We start from the raw sequence: 20,481 nt of genomic DNA, 5'->3' as shown, positions 1-20,481 counted from the left end.
AGACTTCAGGAGGCGAGGCCTATGAAAATGCAGCCTTGGTTCTTAAGAATTCCGATGGTAAATAACACAAAAATAACCAAGAAATTTTGAGCTGGATAAATCCTTATATAAGAGCTCCATGAGGATCTCTTGGGTCATTTATTCACTCAGCAAATGTTCATTGAGACCCTACTGGTCCGGGCAAGGCACTGAGTGCCTGAGATTCTGCCTTACCTGGTGGGGTACTATCCAGCCACCAAACATCACAGCACTGGGAGGGAATGTGACTATCATCATCCAGGATGCTTGTCTCGAAATACCATGATAAAATACCATGCATCATCTCCTCCACAGAGCCCAACAGGGATCCAGTATTCATGACTCAGCTGTAATTTCTGCTAAACCTAATCATCACTTCTGGCCACCCAACTCCGGGTGGATGTGGGCACCCTCTCCCAACCCTAATGTTCACATGTGTATTTGTGCATCTGCAGTGCCCTTCAAATTAAGTAGCTAGCAAATTAGAGCAGCATCCGAGATGAGCACAGAGGCACTTTGGCTCCCAAATTGCTCTTCTGAGCCTTACAGGTGTTTCTGTAACTACAAACATCTTACACCTGCTTTCACAGCTGAGAGAAAGAGAAGAAAGGGTCCTGGGCCTGACAGAGACATCAAGGAATTTGGAGATCATGGGAATGGGACTCCAGCCCTGTTGCCTGGAGGGGCTGGGAACATCTGAGAAGCAGCTCTGTTCCAGTACCCAGACCTCACTCAGTGAATGAAGAAAGATGAATATGGAACAGGGTCATTTCTATCTTTTTTTTTTTTTTTAAAGAATTAACTTCTTTTGTTTTCAGACTGCAACCACTGGCCTCTAGCTGAAAGCTCAAAGATAACACAGATTTTTTTTTTTTTTTTTTTTGAGAGAGAGTACACGTGAGCAGGAGGGTGAGGTGAGGAGGAGGAGGGGCAGCGTGAGAGAGAGAATCTCAAGCTGACTCCACCTTGAGTGCAGAGCGCAACCCAGGGCTTGATCTCACAGCCATGAGATCGTGACCTGAGCTGAAACCAAGGGTCAGACACTTAACTGGCTGAGCCACCCAGGTGCCCCAAATAACACAGATTAAAAAAAAAAGTTTCTGAAACTATTATCAGGACTATACCTTTGTATCCAGCTGTCTAAAGCGATGTCTCATTCTTCAAAGAAGTTTAAAAGAGAGAGAGAAACAAGAGAAGGGGAAGGGGAAGGAAAAGGTTATTAGACTCCATTTTTCAGTCTTTTAAAGAACAAAACACAGATTAGTTTCATTTTCAACTAAATCCATGTCAGCTGCATCCCAAATGAAGTGGGATCCCACTCTCACCCCAGTTAGCAGTATAGCAAGTGCACGCTACCTCTGCTGAGAGAGCAGTAAGGTCCCTCCCTCCTTTCCAAAATCAAGATCTAGAGTCTAGGAATGGAGAAAGCTTAGGGAGTCTACCCTGTAATTCAAAGAGAAAGAGCATGCCATGTACCTCATGTGTCCCAGTAGCTGTGTTGAATGTAGCACAGGGGTTGGGTGTGCTTACATTTACTCTTAGATAGAGCAAATTTTAAGGTACTGTGGAGCTCTCAGTAAGAGTGACATCGGACCGTTAACCATATTAACGTGCATAATAAGAAGGGCACATGCCTAAAGGCCATACATGACACACTACTTGGGGACCATCTATGGATTTAGCTGTGACTTTTCTAGTTCTATGGGACGTTTATGACAACTCCATGTAATTCATAAATAATGGTGAGGAATTCTCAAGGACAGTCTCTAACAGATCTACCAAATGGTTTTCGATTCTGTTTCTTCATCACAGAGACACATGTGTGGCACCTCCAAGATTATGCCAATTGTCCATGATCAAAGGTCTCCCCAGAATCAACTGCCACAGCCATGGCAGAGGGAGCCACGCTCTTGTTACCTGGTTCCCGTGCCCTGCCCTGCAGTCCCCAAATACCTCTTTCTTCCCCCTGGGACCTGGAGGACATTCAGGATGGTAGGTGGGAGGTTCTGCCCTTCTTGAAAGCCTGGCACACACGTAGGGGCTTGTTATTTTCGACTGACTAGGTAATACCTTTTTGGTGCTATTTCTTTCTGCTGTAAATTCTCTTTACAGAGTTTACACAAATAAGCTACTTATGTTCTGCCACCTTGTGTATATAAGGGGAGCCTGGCAAAGCAGAAATGAACTACTGACATACTCCTCCGAGGCATCATTGGCTTTCGTGTTGATCTTGACGAGGTAATTTTCTTTCATGACACCCTCCCACGCCAGAGTCTCATTGTCTTCATTTCTGAAACCTTGAATAATGAGACCAAAAAAAAAAAAAAAAATATTCAAATTGTCTCATTTGCCCCTTACCTCTTAAATCAACACCTGCTAGTCATTTTGTGATACTCTGGAGCCAGAAGAATTAGATTTGTCCCCGCACAGGCTGATCTAAGTAATGTGACTTACCAGTGACAGCAGCAGAGCGATGGAATGTTAATGAATTTCTTAGTAACAATGAGGAATGGGAGCTGCCTGCCTGAAATAGGAATGCAATCTTTATTCTAAATAGAGATAAATCTAAAGCCTGCCTGGGTGTTTTGTGACTTAGCAAAATCGTTTCAGTAATAAATTTTGTCCTCACATTTTATATGTGCTCCTCTTTCATTTGGATGACGTAAAAATGCTAAATCAACCACTCAGAGAATTACTGATGGATTGCTACTCTAAGCCTAAACCCAGAATAGGAACTTTGGAGGAGAGGAAAATAAGCCTTGGACATCATTCCTCCCCTTGTGAAATATGCAGTCTGGGTGTGGACCTCAAGGAAAATTCTTACATCTAGTCTTTTCCCTTCATCATGGCTTGCCATAAAATGGCTCGGGGGCATGTTCCAGCAAGATCTTTCAGTTCAGTTTCTTACAATACTTGGGCCTTTCGGAAGGCAAGCAAACAAAATAACAGATCAACATGGCACCTATGTTTCAGATAGTGGTGCACTGGGCAGCCATCCGCTGTATGAATTCATGGGGGAAAGAAAAGAACATATGTTCATGTAGGTGTCCACTTGGAAAAAAAATCTATTGAGTTTTGTTTTTAAATTGCCTTTAAATTATAAGTTCTGCCTGGATTTAAAAAGAATTAATTGGAAATTAAAGACCTAGCCAATAAGGCAAGTGACAAGATTGAAGCAAATCCTACATAGCAAATACAGATTTACAGAAAATAATCTCTAATTGAATTTTTTTTATTGTATTTTTCTTAGCCAAGTGATTTCCAATGTCTTTTCCTCAAATGAAAATGTCTGCAGAAGTCCAATAAGAGTACTTGATAATCAACACAGAAAGGATCAACACACTCTGAGCACAGAACCAGAGAGCAACAGTGACTAATGACCCCCCCCCCCAAAAAAAAAAAAAGAAAGAAAGAAAAGATGGCCAACTTCTCTAGCAGTCAAAACAATGCTGTTGGGATGATGATGTTGCATTTTCACCAACCAAAGTGGAAAATTAGCAGAGTCTACAGTAATAACTGTAGCCTATGTGGGCAAAGATGTGGATAAACAGGTTTCAGGGGGAAATATCTGGAAATTTGTCACAGCCTTTGGGTATGATGGATGAAAAGGTGGAAGAGGAAGGTGGCCAACAATATCAAAAGAATTAAACCTGTACATGCATTTATCTAGAAATTTCTCTCCTATGAATAACTCCAAGGAAAAAATTCAGATGTGCTAAAAAATGAAGGCATCTGTCTATCATCGCACTGTGTGATACTGAAAGAATGGAAACAGTCTACATGTTTAACAGCAAGGAATTGGTTACATTAAATATGGTGCAGCCATAGTCTGGGATTCTCTACAGTTCAGAACTATTATATAGGGACGCCTGCGTGGCTCAGTCGGTTAAGCCGCTGCCTTCAGCTCAGGTCACGATCCCAGGGTCTTGGGACTGAGTCCTGCATCGGGCTCCTTGCTCAGCAAGGAGTATGATTCTCCCTCTCCTTCTGCTCCCCCCGCTTGTGTGCTCGCGCTCTCTCTCTCTCCCTCTCTCTCTCTGACAAATAAACAAAATCGTTTAAAAAACAAAGAACTGTCATATAGATTCATATTTAGGGATATGGGAAGTGTTCATGATGTATCATTAGCCAAATGAACAGATTAGATTATGAATATGGCTTTGCAGAACAACCTAGCTATCACATATCCACACAAAAATCGTAGAGTAGATACCATCATGTTGATAATATTTATCTCTGAGTGATGGAATACACGTGCTCTTGCTCTTTCTTAGTTGTGTTTTTCTATAGTTTTCAAATGTTCTATAATGAATACGGATTATTTTTGCATCATGGAAAGCAATATATTTTATAAAAGTAGATCACTGGTAGCATACCTTTTCATGATTACTGTAGGAGGTCACCAGGAAGTACCCAAGATGGAAGTTTGGATTCTACCTTTTCTGAAAAGTTAGTTGAAAAATCTTTCCTTCTTCTCCAAAGAAGGACAGTTTAGAGTTAAATCCCATGATGTCCCCCTCACTTGCAGGCAAATGCGAAGTGAACTTGGGAAATGGGTTACCACAAGAGGCTTCGCCAACCACAGAGTGCTGCTGTTTCTGGAATTAGTGATCATCAGGAAGAAGCAAATGAATGTGTGGTGAACAGACGCCTCCAGAAGTCTCTAATGGGTAAACGGGACTCTCAGCTCCCCATCTCCATCATCAATGCACTCTGGGTGGAGAAGGACTTGCCATATGGTCACCCATTCCCTTCATTTCTCTATTCCTTCCTGTGACTAAGAACTGTTGAAGAGAGAGATTTGTCCTTAATTATACCCCGAGCTTTCTGGTTCCCCTGATCCTGGACTGAGCACAATGTACCTTTGGAGAGTGGACCTCCATCCCCAAAAGCCCTTCCATCCACCCATGCCCAGACGGAATCCAACCAGTGGTGGTGGGGATTCACGGCCTCACAGAGCTATTCGTTTCACTTCCTCATAGCACGAATTATACTTATATCAAGTCAAAACCTTCCTCCCTGCTACTTTTACCCATCGCTTGCTTTTTCTCTGGAACCATTCTGGTAAAAATATGGCCTGAGCAGCCCAGCCGTCATGTGACTTTGTTCATAACTGTATCCCCAGAACAAAGTTCATATTTGCAAAGGAAAGCAAGCCTTGAGCAAGATAACTGTTTTTACACTGTTTCTTCTCTATGTGCCATAGGGTTTATCCCTTCTCATGCTTTACTCTCTTTGATTAAAAGTTTGTGACCTAAAAGTTCATTCTTTTTCTTCTGATTTTAAAAAGAAATGTATAGATATTCGTGGTCCCTGCAGCACATGAACTCCAGTTCTCTGTGTGATGGAGAGGCTACCCCAGCCCAACCCAGAGCCAGATCCCCCAGCTTAAATCCAAGGTTAGAAGGCAGAGTGAATGGGCTAGCAGTACCCTTTCTTTTTCTCTGTGTCCAAACGTGCAAACGCATAAAAATAGGCCTCTCCCTTCTTTCCTGCTTAATATGGTTGAAACATGTCTGTATGCTAGGATGATCTGTCTGGCTCAGGGGCTCCAGGATTCGGTGTTAAGAAAACCTAGCCTGGTGCAGGGAAGACAGCTGTACCTGAGGAGGAGGTACCTGAGTTCCTAGAGTGGGGGTGAGGAGAGGGAGCTGTGCGGGGACCCTCCTGCACCTTGGTCCTTGCAGAGCTAAGGAGGTGGGTGGCCACAGGAGAGAGAGAACCGACTGAGCTGTAGGCCTTCCTGCCTTCGGGAAGGAAGTGGGTCCCCGTCAGGGAGAGTGTGCACAGTATGGACCCCCGGCATTTGGAGGCTCAGGGGAAGCAGCCACCAGAGAAAGGATTGCCAAGTCTTCGGAGCTAGGGGGCCAGCCAGGGAACAGCCCACACAGTAAAGGATTAGTTTTACACACATGCCACGTCAGAGAGCATGGAGCTGGCTTAGAACAGTACCCCTGTTTCTGGAAAAGACTTTCTGCTTCTTCACCTCCTTCCTCCCTGTGCGCCAACCTACAGCGGATCAGTGACAGCAGCTGATGGGTGGGAGAGAAGGGGCGTAAGAGAGGAAAAAGCCAACAGCCCACACTTCCTGACAACTCTGCCTGCTGAGAGGGGGTACCGCAAAGATGGAAGTCTCCCCCCGCCCAGCCTGAATGGCAATTAAGGAGCTGGTTAATAGATTGGACTGAATTTAGAGTAAAGTAACTGTAGGATTTCCTATTTCCCTAGGAGCAGCCAGAGAAGTCATGAGCTCTGCCGGAGTAGGGCTGACATCTCCCAGAAGCAAACGCAAAGTCGTGTTTTGACCCTGTCCCATGAAGCATGCCTGTTCGATGTCCTATTTACGTGATGAGGATGCTCACCCGGAAGTCCTTCCTCCAGAGTAAGACTCCCAGCAAATGTGCCACACTCCCTGAATCTACTCTTTCCCCTCTCATCATTCACAGGCTGGCCTGGTGCCTGATAGTTACAGACCTACAGATGTGTGCCGTGACCTAACTGTGCGTAATTCCTTCCTGCGGCCACGCAGACCGGCGGGAGTCCCTGTGATAAATCATTGCTTTTGATCCCCAGCACAGACGGATAAGCCACTCACAGCAGGCGGAAGGCTCGGCGTTTCTCTCCCTGCAGCAGCACCCAAAGCATTTCTTGACCACCATGTAGAAGTAGGCGAAGACCACGAAGGGGAAGGGGATGTTCAGACGGTTGCAATACTCCTGCACCAGGAAGTACCTCTGGAACTTCCAGACCTGGTCGTTGTTCTCCTGGACGGTGCCCACAGTGTAGCTGGCAGGAGGGGAGAGAAGGACAAGCCTCAGCCTTCCACGTGCCTCCTCACCTCACTGGCAAGCACGGTGACATTGGTAACAAGGTATTCCTTGGGACAGGAATGAGTCCAGGGACAGCCTGAGTCCAGGATAGGAGAGGAAGAGCCACACGGAGCCCAGGGCCAGGACAACTCAGCACTGGGCACTATTCCATTCATGCTGGGCCAGAACCGTGTCTGGCTTTTGGGCTTTGAGGTTTGGGGTTTTTGTTTTTATCACACACCAAAAAAGGCTGTCTGCTGAACACGTAGAAAATGCTTTATTTCAAGACCTTTCAAGGATTCCCTTTTCCTGTTAGTCTGTTACTATGTCAGCCACAAAGAGGCCAAAGGTGTCGACTTTCTTAGGAACAATTTGCCCCTCCTACATTGCTAATGGGAGTTTAATTGTAAATAATCCGCGAAGGAAGTTTGTTAATATCTATAAGGGGCCTTAGAAATGTTCAGCCCTTGGATCCAGTGACTTTACTTCTGGAAATATAAGACTAAGGAAGTACCGAGGGAAAAAAATATGTGTATATATGGATATACACAGAGCTGTCTGTCACAGTCCTGAAAGTAACAGCTGCCCCAAGCTCCTGCCTCAACAGAAGGGGACAACAGAAACATTCAACACTAAGAAAATGTATCACTCATTATGGTTAATCAATAGGGTTGCATTACACAGCCATTAAAAATTATGATTATGAATAATTTTTATACTTTGGGGAAATGCTTCTGATACATGTTAAGTGAAATAATTAGGCTCAAACTCATACTTACGACATAATCTCAGTACATAATTTTTTTTGTAAGTCACGGGGAGAAATAAATCCATCATTACCAGTGGTCAACCCTGACACACATCATGAATGCTGTTGATGCTCTGTAGTCTGCTTCCTAAGCGTTACACAATGGATATGAATTATATAATTGAAAAAAGTGTCCATTGATCAGAAAAATGTCTGATTGTGCCATTGATTTATCGGTTACAAATCAAATCAAATATAGCATAGCTAATGCTCAATGTGTACCAGGTATTGTTCCAAGCAGCCTACTTATATTAATGATGTCATCTGCAAAAAACTCTCTAGAGGATGTAAGGCCTATCATCACCTACGATGAACGGATCAGGACACTGAGGCATAGCAAGCGAATATTGTCTGAGTCTCCCAACTAGGAAATGATGAATCCGGGACCTGGACCCTGCAATCCAGTCCAGGATCTGTTTGCCTTGCTGCCTTGCAGACCAGACCATGAAATGTTTTGAGCTACGCTCTATTTCCAAAGGATTCGGTTCGACTACTTAATTAAAGAAAACGATGAAGCATTTTACCATTTGTGAATTTCAACCATCCAAGATACTGTCATTGCTGATGTCAAATCACCCCTTCGAGAGCCAAAGAAGGAGCAATCAACATTTGAAATCTCCTCTAAGAAAATCCTGACCGGGGATGCATTCAATTCTCCCAAATCTGGGCAAAAACTTCACAAACCAAACCTGAATGAGGGGACCTCATGGAGAAGCTGGATCCATTTGTCGTGAGAACTCATTCTTGCCCCATAGTACATTACGATCTAAGACTTAAATATCTTTAACTAAGGAAAGATCATACACACAAGCAAAACACTAACCTACACACATCACAATTATGGCTCTGCTTACAAGCTTGGCTTTGCTCGTGTGGGCATTTACTGATGAATGGGACACCCCAGATCCTGGATTCTGGGAGGATGGGTGTTAGGAGCCAGTGTCCCTTCGACACCTAAAACTCAGCCCCAGGGTGCAATCTTTGCAGGGAGGGAATTAATGTTTCTTGAACATCCATTGCACCTAAGTGCCTATAGTAGGCATGCAGAATAGCTGCTGGACTGATTTTCATGTCAGTTTTATGTCGCAGATTTTTTTTAGGCGAAAAAACAGGACTGTAAGTACAAGAGCGTAGCAGAATGAATCTAGCAATGAGCCTGCAGTGTCTTCCAAATGTAGGTCAGGTTGCTTTGAGCCTGATTCCAACATCTTTGTCTGTCCTCACTAGTCCCCCCTGGTTCTGCCTGCAAAGGATACTGTAGGTCCCTCACTGTAATGGGGACAATGGTGGACACACCCCAGATTCATTAAGTCCTGGCTAAGAACTTGCCAGAAATCAGTCTATTACTTTGCAACAGAACAAGTGTCACCATTCAAATTACCATCTCTGGGAGTATCTTAAATTACTAACATATCTAGTTAAAAATGATATCTACTGACTGCCTCTTCCACGCCTACAACACAATAGCCAACACAAAAAAGCAACAGCATCCATTTTAACACATCAAATGTTGTTCTCTGAGGTTCCACCCAGAAGGAATTAACAGTTCCTATTGAAGGGAGGGAGAGTTAGCATGCTAAGAATAGGGGAAGCTGACCTATCCCCCCAGTGGGCCACCCTCCCTTCCTTGGGAGCTCATCGTGGCACTATGGACGAGAAGAGTTCCAGTGGAAAGAAATTTGCATCTTGGCTTAACTGATCACTCAGAGGCACTGAAAACATCTCATGTCTTCCAAGTCATCTGGAAAAGGGATTGGCAAACTAGGCCTGGGGGCCAACTCCAACCCTTCCCCCCACAGTTTTGCAGAGATGGTCAGCTTAGAATGGCCTTTCCAAGGCAGAGAGGGGGGATGGCTGCTTGGCATATAGTCAAAGTAAACACTCTAGCTGGCCCCCACAGAAAAAGTCACCAGCCAATCTCCAGTCTAGAATGGATTGGGGCCAATGCCTGCAAGCTAAGGCCTTCATCTGTAGCATTTCTAGGCTGAAAAGCTTTGCCTCCTATCTGCTCCGAGTGTCCCTCAGGACAACCCAGTGGCCTCCTGTTGGAAACTCCACTTCACCTGCACCTCCAGGCACAGGTGGATCCAGTGAGCTGCCTTCCTTTCCTGGGTAAACTGTAAAAACCCTTATCCACAGCCCAGGGGCTGAAAGTGAGCTAGCTGATTATAGGACATTAATACCCCAAAGCCGCTTTGCATAAGTAACACATTTCTGGGGCTGGCCATGCTGAGGTTTATTTATACCTCGGCCCACCTTACCCATATGATAACAGCTTCTAAATCATTCTCTCTTTTGTTTCCCCCCAAATTAGTTCTGGACTCAGCCAAAGAGACATGAGTGTTCCCCAGGGAAGGCTGATAATTGAGCACTGCCTCAAAATGCTTTGTTAAAATCATTTTTATGTTCTTTAGACACAGTCTTCCATTTCTGCAGAGGAAAGGCAGCATTCTGGTGCCAATACACACCCACCCCCCTCAGCAAACCTAAATGTCCAGAGCAGCTCCGAGATCATCTCTTCCAACGGGATCTGGGAGTCTCCCTGCTAGCCCCTGTCCATCCAGAGTCTTCCCTGAGAGGAATGACACAGAGTCCCCTCTGGCCCTACAACTCCAATGATATCTTGTGCCCTCTGCTACCCAGCTGGCAGAAGATGTGCAGTGATGACTGAGCTTGGTTCCCTAAGACCACCTGAGTGCCCTCCTCTGAGCAGGACAGGAGGAGACAGGAGCCCTTCAAGGGAGACGCAGTTTCAGAAATTTGCTGACACTGAGAATTTTACCAAGAGATAACAAATGTTCAGGACTCAGATAGCCTTGAACGTAAATGAAATCCAGCAGTATGTTCAAAGAATAATATGCCATGACCAAAGAACAGAGGATGACTAAGTATTAAGATCATTTATATAATTCATCATTTTCATAATACATCATAGGTCAAAAGGAAAAACGTTATTTCGATAGTTGCTAGAAAGTCTTCTGGCAAATTCAACATCCATTTCTGATTAGGAAAAAAGAAAGAAGTAGGAGAAAAAGAAAGGAGGTTAATAAATAAGAAATATGAGGAAATGTCCATGACACAATAAGAAAAAAAAAAAGGAGGGGAAAAAAGAACTTAGCAAGGAGACTTGTTCCAAAATAAATAAGCAAAACTTTAATGGCTTTCCTACATATCAAAAATTACTTGTTGAAAAAAAAATAGAAAAAATATTTTTCTCACAATCACAAATAGTTAGGGAAAAAAGTAATAAAAAATCTTCCAGCTCTGTAGGAATAAAACCATTAAACATCACCAGCAAACTATGTACATTTGAGTAAATGGAGAATCACACCATTTTTTTCTGGATGGTAAGATACCATTTTTTTAAAGGTGCCAGCTTCCGCTAAATGATTCTGCAAAGTTCCCATCATTACAATAACATTCACAAGACTTTTTTTTTTTTTTCAGAAGGGAAAGAAAAAGGATTTCAGAAGATAAGTTTTAGACGCCTCCATATTAAATATTTGAGAAAATCCAAAAGTTTTGCATCAGAATAATGAGAGGAACTTGTACAACAGATGTGAAAATAATTTTTTAAAGTCAGTAATTAAAGCCACTTGGTAGTAAAAACCAAAATAGACTAATCAACAGAACAGAATGTCAAGTCTGAAAAAAAAAAATCACAATGGAAAAGTAGTTGCTAAAACAATGGCAGAATTTTAGAATAAATTGAAAGACGAGAGAGTTGCCAGCTAGATTTCAATCAGGAAACACCTCCTGTAAGCTTTTCACAGATTTCATACGTTTTCCATCTGTTCCTCCTTTCCCGACACACCAGCAATATCCGGCCAGAGCTGCCCTGTGGCCCTGGGGACCCTGACTTCTGCATCCTCCCACTGCCCCATTGTGCACATCCTGATTCCCCTCTCATTTCCATGGCATCAAAAAGCAGGCACAAAGTCTGTAACTCTTACACACAGTAAGAGACAACATGCGATTTCACTGCACTGAGTTTTAAAGTGCTAACTCCGGTTAGTATTTTGTTATCAGCCTAACACAATGAAGACCTTGCCTTGTACCTGTGTAAAGACACATGAGATCTCCCTTCACCTGCAAGGAAATGTCCAGCTTCTTTAACATGGCATCCTACAAACCTAGCCCCTGCCTACCTTTCCACCTTCCTCAGTGGCTTATTCTTCCCAGACTAGCTTTATCTCCCCCTGCTTCGCCCTCCCACTCTCACCCCCAACCCCAGGCCGGGTTCTGGGCTCCCAGGAAGGGATCCTCTAGCAAATGTCCCCTCTGCTCGGGGCTGCTCACCCTAGCCCTGTCCCCAGTGTTCTGTCTCGCTTCCTAACCTCCCCCTGTGCTCCACAGTCCCTGTAACATTTTTCAGTGCTGCTTATATGACACTGTATTCTATTCTATTACATTATATTGTTACACTACAGTATATTATTTATGGTATTATATGTATCTGTTTATGTGCTCATCAACTTCTTCAACAGCAGAGACTTAACCTCTCTCTGCCTCCTACTCCTCATTTGTAAAATGATAAGGAAGCCACACCTACATGAAAATGATTGATAATTACGTGAGGGTAGCCCACGATGGGCATGTGGACGGCCGGGCCCAGAGGAGTATCAGTAAACCTGAGTTTGTCTTAAGACCACATTATCTGCTTTTTTTTTCCATCCACTTTAAGAACTCTTCTTAACCAGGAGGAGAGTCACCAAACCCTCAGCTGGTACCAGGTGATTCTTTCATTTTCTCAATTTTTCTGCATATTCATAATGGACATATATTTTTCCAAAGGTTAAAACATATCTGGGTCCCAGAAATAACCCTCAATCAGGGCATGTTTGGCCAGTCCTCTTTGGAAGAAATGCACAGGGATTTATCTGCAGGACACAGTGTCCACAAGCATCACAGCTGTGTGTCAAGACGACCCAGTGTCATCTACTGACTTGAAGTTCACGTCATGCTCTGATAAGCCACACAGGGCCTGGGATGGATAACTTTAATGCAGAATAATCACAGAGGCCTGCATCCATTACCTCTCCCGCTGAATACCATCTGGAGAGCACTCCGGTGCTATTTTAAAATTCCCCAGTGCGCATTTACACTCCAGTTCATAAGGTTGCCATTGGGTACAGCTATGCTGTTACATGAATATTTGGATGTGCTGCCAGGCAGGGGTCGAAGCCTGTGGGGGTGGGCTCCCAAGGCCCAGCACAATGTGATCAGAAACCATGTTCTGATGATTTAGCCCAAGGATGAGAAGGGAGTGGCTCTAGGTGCTCACAAGTTCCCAGGATGGTGATTAACGAAGAAAAAGCCCTCGGTTGAACCCAGGACTGTTCTAGACAGCACATGCCCAGGGAAGGGATGTCCTCAAATTGTCACACCTAAGTACTGAATAGGGCAACATTAAGTTACCAGGCCATGCCTGGGGTCTTGCAAGGAGGAAGGCTGCATCCAGCCTTGAGTGGACAGAGCTGTGGCCGGAGTCATGGACTGTGGCCAGAGCCATGGATGTGGAGTTGTCCAGCATTCACTTCCTCAACATGAAAATGACAGGCTGGGTTCCTGTCCCTCCTGGCTCCAAGTTCTATCCATTCATGATGGTAATACAGATAATGGACTCCCATGCGGCGTGGTCCTCAAGAAGGGCTTTTGTGACTATCTCACAGCACACAGACATGGGACAGCTCTGAGGGCCTCTCTGAGATTTACCAAATTAGTGTAGCTCAACTGTCTGGCACTGGGAACTGTCGGCCTTTTTGTTTAATTTCTGTGGAAATTATCTCTGTGGTCAGACTTCACAAGGCATCACCAGTGTTGGGTATAAAGGTCGTGAGGGTGTGTCATCACTGTAAAATGGGACCCCACACCATCCCATTTCCTCTCTGCCTAACTTCACTTTTGGGAATTGCCCTCTCTTGCTGCTCTCACATGGACACACGATCACCCAGCATCTGATGCCTGTCTCTACAGCTCAGGTCAGGACAACATCTAGCGTCCTGACTCCTGAGTCCTTCCCTGGCCACCCGCTGGGGATGGTGATGGAGAAGGCAACCTATTCCCTCTTTAAGTCCATGTGGAAACAACAGTCACATGATCTCCGTGGCCCAGGCACCTGCCACGGAACAGATGTTATATATCTACGTAATGAAGCCCTTGTTGGTCCATTATTCACCGCCAGTACTCCTTGAGTATAAGACCCAGAAGCCGGGCTCCTGAGCGATAACTGAATGATGAACTAACCATGGGAAAAGCCCTGTTCATTCCATCTATACAACCCACAAGGTCCCAGGTGCTGAGACAGGACCAATCTCCATCTTCTAGAATGTACCATCCAGAAGGAGAGAAGGTTGTCACTGCACAAGGGGATGCAAGAGGTCTCTACACAAGTGGGGAGGGTATCAGGGACCCCTCGGGCAAAGGACGATGCATAGTTCCTTAAAAGGCCAGTGGGACTGGGGCAAGAGACCGCCAAAATGGAGCCAAGTAATCCCAGCTGAGGGACCAGCACTTGCAGACTTTGCAGGTGTGTTCAAAAGGTCATGGACAGCCTTGGGAAAAAGCTGAAGGGCCTGAAATTTACCCTGAAAGCTATGGGGAAATACTGAAATCCTTCCCGAATTTTAAGTAGAGCAGTGCCATTTCAGAAACATGACAGTGTAGAGGCTGGGCTGGGGGAGGTCTTCTTTGTACACTGGAAGACCAGATGGCTACACTGCTCAGCCTGACAGGCAGGTGACATCCCCAGAGGCACGACCTCCCACCCAGCCCTGTGCAAAGGGAGGCCATTGACCCTCATGTGCAATCCTTGTGTCTTTCAGGGGCCCAGGACTCTATGGGACAATTGTCTTTTTCTTATTTTTCTTCTAAATTCTGAAAGCAATATACAATCACTGTAACGAGTGAAAATACATACTTGATTCTTTTCATTTATTTTTTACTGGAAGGAAATGAGATTATACCATAAAAATTAGCCTGCAATTTGCCTTTTATATTTAACAAAATATCATCCTTTCAAGTCAGTAAATAGAGGTCTACCTTTTGTGAGACCTGCACAAAACTTGGTCATCTATAACAAGTTTTATTCGACCATCACCCTATCAACAGGCATCAAACAATGATCCAACAAGCATCCTTGTATATACGTCCTTAGAATAGAATCCCAGATGTAAGAGAGTTAAGTCAAAGATTTGTATGTTTTTTCTCCTAATAACTCTTTTCATATCGCTTTCCACAGACCTAGAGGCAATTCACATGGCCAGCAGCAACGCCCATTTCCCAGCCTCATCCCCAACACAAATGGCTTTTTAAAATTTCGGTTCATCTGATGGGTCCTAGACCAGCCTCTTGTTGGCTTCATTGGGCCCTTTCCATCAACAAGATGGAGCCCCGTTTCATGTGATTTTCTGCCATTTGAATTTTTCTTCTCCGAACGACCCTTCCTCCGCCAAATTTCTATTGTGTCTTCTCTTTGCTACCAATATGCAGAAGCTCTTTCTACATTAGGAACCAAAAGTCTTTGGCCACCACACATTTCTGCCATTCCATCACTTACCACAGGACTTCATCTGATAGGAAACCTTTACTTTCAACGCTTGCTTTACAAAATCAAAAGTGTTTATCTTCTCTTTCCTAGTTTCTTGGTTTCTGATTCTGTTTCTTTTCCGCCCCAAGGTTTAACAAGGATATTTCGTTGCTAAATTGTCTGTCTGCACTGGGGTCGCATACTCAAAATCGCTACCTACCTTAAAGAAACAACATACTATGGTTCTCACACTTTAACTACAACTGGAGCCCCTGGAAACCCTCTGAAAAAAGATGAAAGGAAAAGAAAAATCATGATTTTCTAAAAGTGATAAGGAGAGCTACCAAAGGCAATACAAATTTTTTAGAGCCACCATCATATTCTCCTTCCACCTCATTAGACATGAACCCCAAAAGAAAGTCACTCTTCTGACTCTGCTCTTGTGATCTGTATTTAAACTGAAAAGCATCAGGCACCTGGGTGGTTCAGTTGGTTAAGTGCCTGCTCTTGGCTCAGATCATGATCCCGGTATCCTGGGATCAAGTCCCACATCAGGCTCCATGATCAGTGGGGAGCCTGCTTCTCCCTCTCCCTCTGCCCCTCCCCCCAGCTCACATTCTCTCTCTCTCGCTCTCTCTTACTTACTCTCTTGCTTGTTCTCAAATAAATAAATAATACCTTTAAAAATTTTTTTAAAAAGAAAGCTGAAAAACTTCAAAGCCTCAACTAACTAGAGGCTGAGTCCTTTAAACCCTAGAATCCCTGCCACTGAGTTCATAGAAAACATGGATGTTGGGGAGGAACTGCACCGCACCAGCACCAGGCCCACATCCTGGCGCTCAGGGAGATGGCTGAATGCGTGCTAGACGTACAAGGTCTGAATGTGCTGAAGGGTGTCACAGGTGCCTGGCTGTAATGTCATACAAGCTTACAGCACAGCAAATAGGGACATACTGTATTTTTATTATAGTCCCTTTAAGACGGTCCCTGCCTCCAGACCTGCAGTCCCCTAAGCGCTAACACAAGTTGCTCAAGGGTGGACCTTCATGGCCTTGCTCCTGGTTCCTCCAGCCCCAGCTGGCACACGGTCTGCCCACCATGAACACCCGAGAAACTCTTGACTGAGCACCTACCCAAACATGGCAACGAGCAGGTTGACCAGCAAGATGTTAGTGGAGAGCATGTAGATGCACACCAGGGGGATGGTGATCCACTCGGGGAACCGAGGCAGGTTGTGCTCATCCAGCTCCACACACAGGGGCTTGGACTCATTCCCAGTGAAGGTGCAGTGGGAAAAGTCGTACGTGGTACCTGAGGATGTAGAGACCAAAAGGCAAGGAGAGGACCCTCTAGTACCACAGCGCCCCAGGGTGGGGGCGGGGGGCACATGACAATGACCAGGTAGTGAGGGTAGCTTGGGGTGGTGGGAACGGTAGAAAGTGTTCTGGTTGCACAGACACTGAGGAGATAAAATCAACAAAACCACCTGAAATCAGAGGAGATGTCAAGAACAGGATTTGCACAACTGCGTGAACAGTAGCGACAGACCCTAGAATGCGGACCTTGGAGAAAGTCCAAATCCTCACACGTGACTAAAGCCACTGGGGAAAGGGCTGTCCCGAGGACAAAATACACTCCCTTAGGTAAAATGGTGACTACAGCTGCATAAGGGAAATAACACTAACTAACAACGTGCCTTCCCATCAGGGCACAGGAAAAGAGCTTAGGTTTTGGAAGAAGCTGTAGCAGAAGAGGCCGGGACAGCCCGAGGCCACAAGGATAATGGACAAAACACCAGGGAGCTCAGAAATGCAACCAGTAGGGCAGGGGAAACAGGATCATCGTGTCCCGGCAGGACAGAACATGACAAGCCCAGGCTCTCGTCAGCATCATAAAGATGCTTTAGACAGCTCATTCAAGACACACACTGGTCTGCACATGACCAGGCGTGAGCATATTCATGCCATCTCTCCTGCCTCTGAAGGATGCTCGGCAGAGGCTAAGGCCAGAAGTTAAGATTGCAGGTTCCTGTGCAAAATTTTCAATATTGCTCTTTTGGAAATAAATGGGCACCCAGTTATATAAGAGAGTACAACTCACAACACCCATTTCTGCACTAGTGAGGTTCATTGCTGTCCATGGCAATATCGCTATTGAAAACATAAGAAACGCTATTTTCAAGAAGTTTCAAAATTGCAGACTAACGTTGTTGGACACATTGGCAAGGCAGACGTAAAAATCCCACTCAGACACAAAGAAAAGGTTGAGAGGGTCAGCGTTCAGTCCCTGGTATTGGCCCAACTCCTGCTCTGGGTCAGAGCAGGGAGCACTGGGGGCTGGTTCTGGAAGCAACCACCTGCTCCCAGATGTCCCCTCCCAGGCAAGGTCAGGCTCACCATCCACGTCACTGGGCACCTGGCCAAACATGGCCAGATAGGGCTCGTAGATAACTGAGCGGAATATCCATCTCCAGCGATGCTCATTTTGCCTGAGGATCCCTTGCCTGGCCACGCCAAAGGCCACCATCCACACCGCAAAGAGGAACAGGAAGAAGAACACATCGACCAGCTGTTGAGGGAGGACACAAGAACAGAGTCAGGTCTGTGCCCCACGGGGCTCATCTGCTCATTTGACTACAGGGAAGGGTGGAGGTTCTAGTCACCCAGTGTGATTTTAAAAAAATGAACATTGCCACCTTGGGGTCTCGGGACATGTATCTCCCAGAATTGAAACTGATGCATTTTTGTTTATGGGTCTCCAAACCAACTCAACACCAGAAATTTTCTGGATAAGAGACCGGCTTGAGAGCAAAAGAGGCACCCACCTCAGAGTACCTGTCCTTCTCTACCTCTTCTCATGCTCACATTCTTGAAATCCCTACATTGTGTCTTCAGTGTTGTTGTTTTTTTAAGGAAAATAAAAACTGTCTTTGAAAGAATGCACAGTTTTCATTTTTTTAACTTTTTGCACACACAGCATGACTTCATGGTGACTTTATGCCTCAGATATGCTTTGAATTAAAAACCACAAACTCAAAAGAACCTCAATGTTGGAAAGCAACCTCCAGATGAGCTAATCCAAACGCCCATCTGATTTAAAGACAGAAGCACGGGAGGTTTGGGTCATCTGGAAAACAAGCTTAGGAAACCAACATCGTCAGTGTGTAATTATCTTTCTGTTGGACGTCCCTATGGAACAGCGCTGGTAATGCTGATCTTACATCTATACCACATGTTTATAGAATTGAAGCCCTAATCCGTTGCACACCTCTAAACAAACATATTAACCTCCATGGACCCCATCTATAAATGGCTATAACCATCCCTATTCTGTCTATGCTCTTACTGAGCTGTGACTCAGTTTGACTCATGTGACTCAAATGAAAGCACCTGGTAAAGAGTAAAATCCAAATAGATACATTTCTTAGCAATGCACTTAACTAACCAGTTGCTCCTAGTAGTCATCTTCTGTTAAATTTTAAGCTGAGAGAGGCCCCTGATTGAAAAACACATCAAGGAAAGCAAACCTTACCAATTGTGACATGTCTATGGGTAAAACCCTTCTACCAACAACAGAAGGAACTCTGGATCTAGCAAGCAGAATGGCAACCACAATATTCTCCATTCTTACCATCCTCTGCAACATTATAATCTTGGGTCCTAAATTTCTGCTTACAGTGAAAATGTGGATCAACCTTAGAGTGAATATAATGTAATCCAGGCAAAAGATGACTCGTCCGGAATACAGAGAGGTTTTATTAGAAGGGTGGAGCCTATGGAATGAAGGAGATATTAACAAAACAGTTCAAAATTTTGTGTTTTTTTAATTTCTTTAAAGATTTTATTTTTTTCAATGTTATGTTAGTCGCCATACAGTATATCACTAGTTTTTGATGTCATGTTCCATGATTCATTGTTTGTGTATATCACCCAGTGCTCCATGCAATCCATGGCCTCCTTAATACCCATCACCGTGCTAACCCATCATAACCAAACACAAAGAAACATAGTCAGGGCCCTGGGAGCTAGTAGAAACAGTCCAAGGACACCACCTGTCAGTCACTGGTCTTCTGCTCCTGTGGCCTCCAGGAGAGCAATAACAGAGCTTTCAGAGGTTCTTGCCCTTGAATCCTTCATCCTCCAACACTTCTACTGCAAGAACTCAGTCACATTACCACTGACTTCCTCACTCCCACAGCCCCTATAATGATCCCAATCCCCATCCTTGCCCAACCTCTTGGGAAGTGGCTCTGCCAGGTTTCCCCTAATGAGACTTCCCTCATTTGTACCAGATCATTTGGTTAGTTCACCCCCTGCTAATGTGTTTATTGAAAGCCTTATATGCCTTCTACCTGGAATTCTCTAGAAATCATGTGGTTAAAATGCTGAACCCCAGCAGAAAGGAAAATTATTGGAGGGGGAAATTGAGTTTTTACTCACTGCAAATTGCAGAGTGAGCATGGGTAGGCATATATATGAAGAGTCAGGCTTCTCTGCCAGAGGACACCATGCATACAGCTCAGGTATGACCATGAACTTCACCTTGAAGCTACCTGGGGAAGGCAAGCCTGAGGGAGGTGGGCATAGGCAATGTAAGCCATGGTTTGGGTGTGTCCCAATTTCTCTACCATGGGAAGTACACATTGCTTTTCAATGGTGATTCTAGATTGGTTTTTCTCATCCTATACTCTGGCTTTGAGAGACATTCTCCATAGCCAGCATCCAAGCAGAAGTACATTTTCAAAGATTATATGGCTCTCCTCAATTTCTAATCATCTCTCACAAATTCTGTATGCACCAAGTAGAGATCTGTATGCATCTCAAGTATAGATCACCAGGAGGGAAAAGAGAAGAGATGCAACTTTATGCCAGCCAAGCTGTGTCTCAAAGAGGCCAAGACAATGGCATTTGCAATAATCTCAAAATGGGGGCAGGAGGAAACAGACTCATCTTGGACTTGAAATATCAAAGACCTCTTCTTCACCTACCCACCCAGGGAAATCCAAAAGCACCTGAAACTGGGAAAGATGGTGAGGTCTACTTACCGAAATACAATGCCTGCTATGAAGTAAAAAAGCCCAAGTGTGTCCATGACATTCCACAGGTCAGTAAAATAATTCACCCCATTCATGTACCACTGCAGCACAGAAAGGGACAGAGAGAGAGCATCAGCAGCTGGGAAACATCAGCTGGTTCCAGATTTCTTTTTTAAATGTTCACACATTTTTTTTCCCGGATCCTTTTTGAGCCGACAGTATGCCCTACCTCATACCCTGTGATGTTCCAGGGGAATTGAAAAGTAGGTTGCATGCTTGCTGT

General features: G+C 44.6%; 1 protein-coding gene across 1 annotated transcript in view; it reads right to left on the bottom strand.

Moving 5' to 3' along the window:
* TRPM8 (transient receptor potential cation channel subfamily M member 8) overlaps positions 1–20,481 on the bottom strand; it is a 75,077-nt gene that overhangs the window by 6,093 nt on the left and 48,503 nt on the right. Inside the window, exons 17-23 of the mRNA XM_032857975.1 lie at positions 20,208–20,299; positions 18,794–18,935; positions 17,560–17,731; positions 16,297–16,474; positions 6,614–6,804; positions 2,216–2,315; positions 1,143–1,176 (exon numbers count right to left, since the gene is read on the bottom strand). Of these exons, the coding sequence (XP_032713866.1) occupies positions 1,143–1,176; positions 2,216–2,315; positions 6,614–6,804; positions 16,297–16,474; positions 17,560–17,731; positions 18,794–18,935; positions 20,208–20,299 (909 nt within the window). The remainder of the gene's footprint in view (positions 1–1,142; positions 1,177–2,215; positions 2,316–6,613; positions 6,805–16,296; positions 16,475–17,559; positions 17,732–18,793; positions 18,936–20,207; positions 20,300–20,481) is intronic.

The sequence above is a fragment of the Lontra canadensis genome, unplaced genomic scaffold, assembly GCF_010015895.1.
Source record: "Lontra canadensis isolate GAN:19392208 unplaced genomic scaffold, GSC_riverotter_1.0 scaffold13, whole genome shotgun sequence".
In the NCBI taxonomy this organism is placed as follows: domain Eukaryota; kingdom Metazoa; phylum Chordata; class Mammalia; order Carnivora; family Mustelidae; genus Lontra; species Lontra canadensis.
The sequence above is the reverse complement of the archived record's forward strand: the minus strand, read 5'-3'. Positions and strand labels throughout refer to the sequence as shown.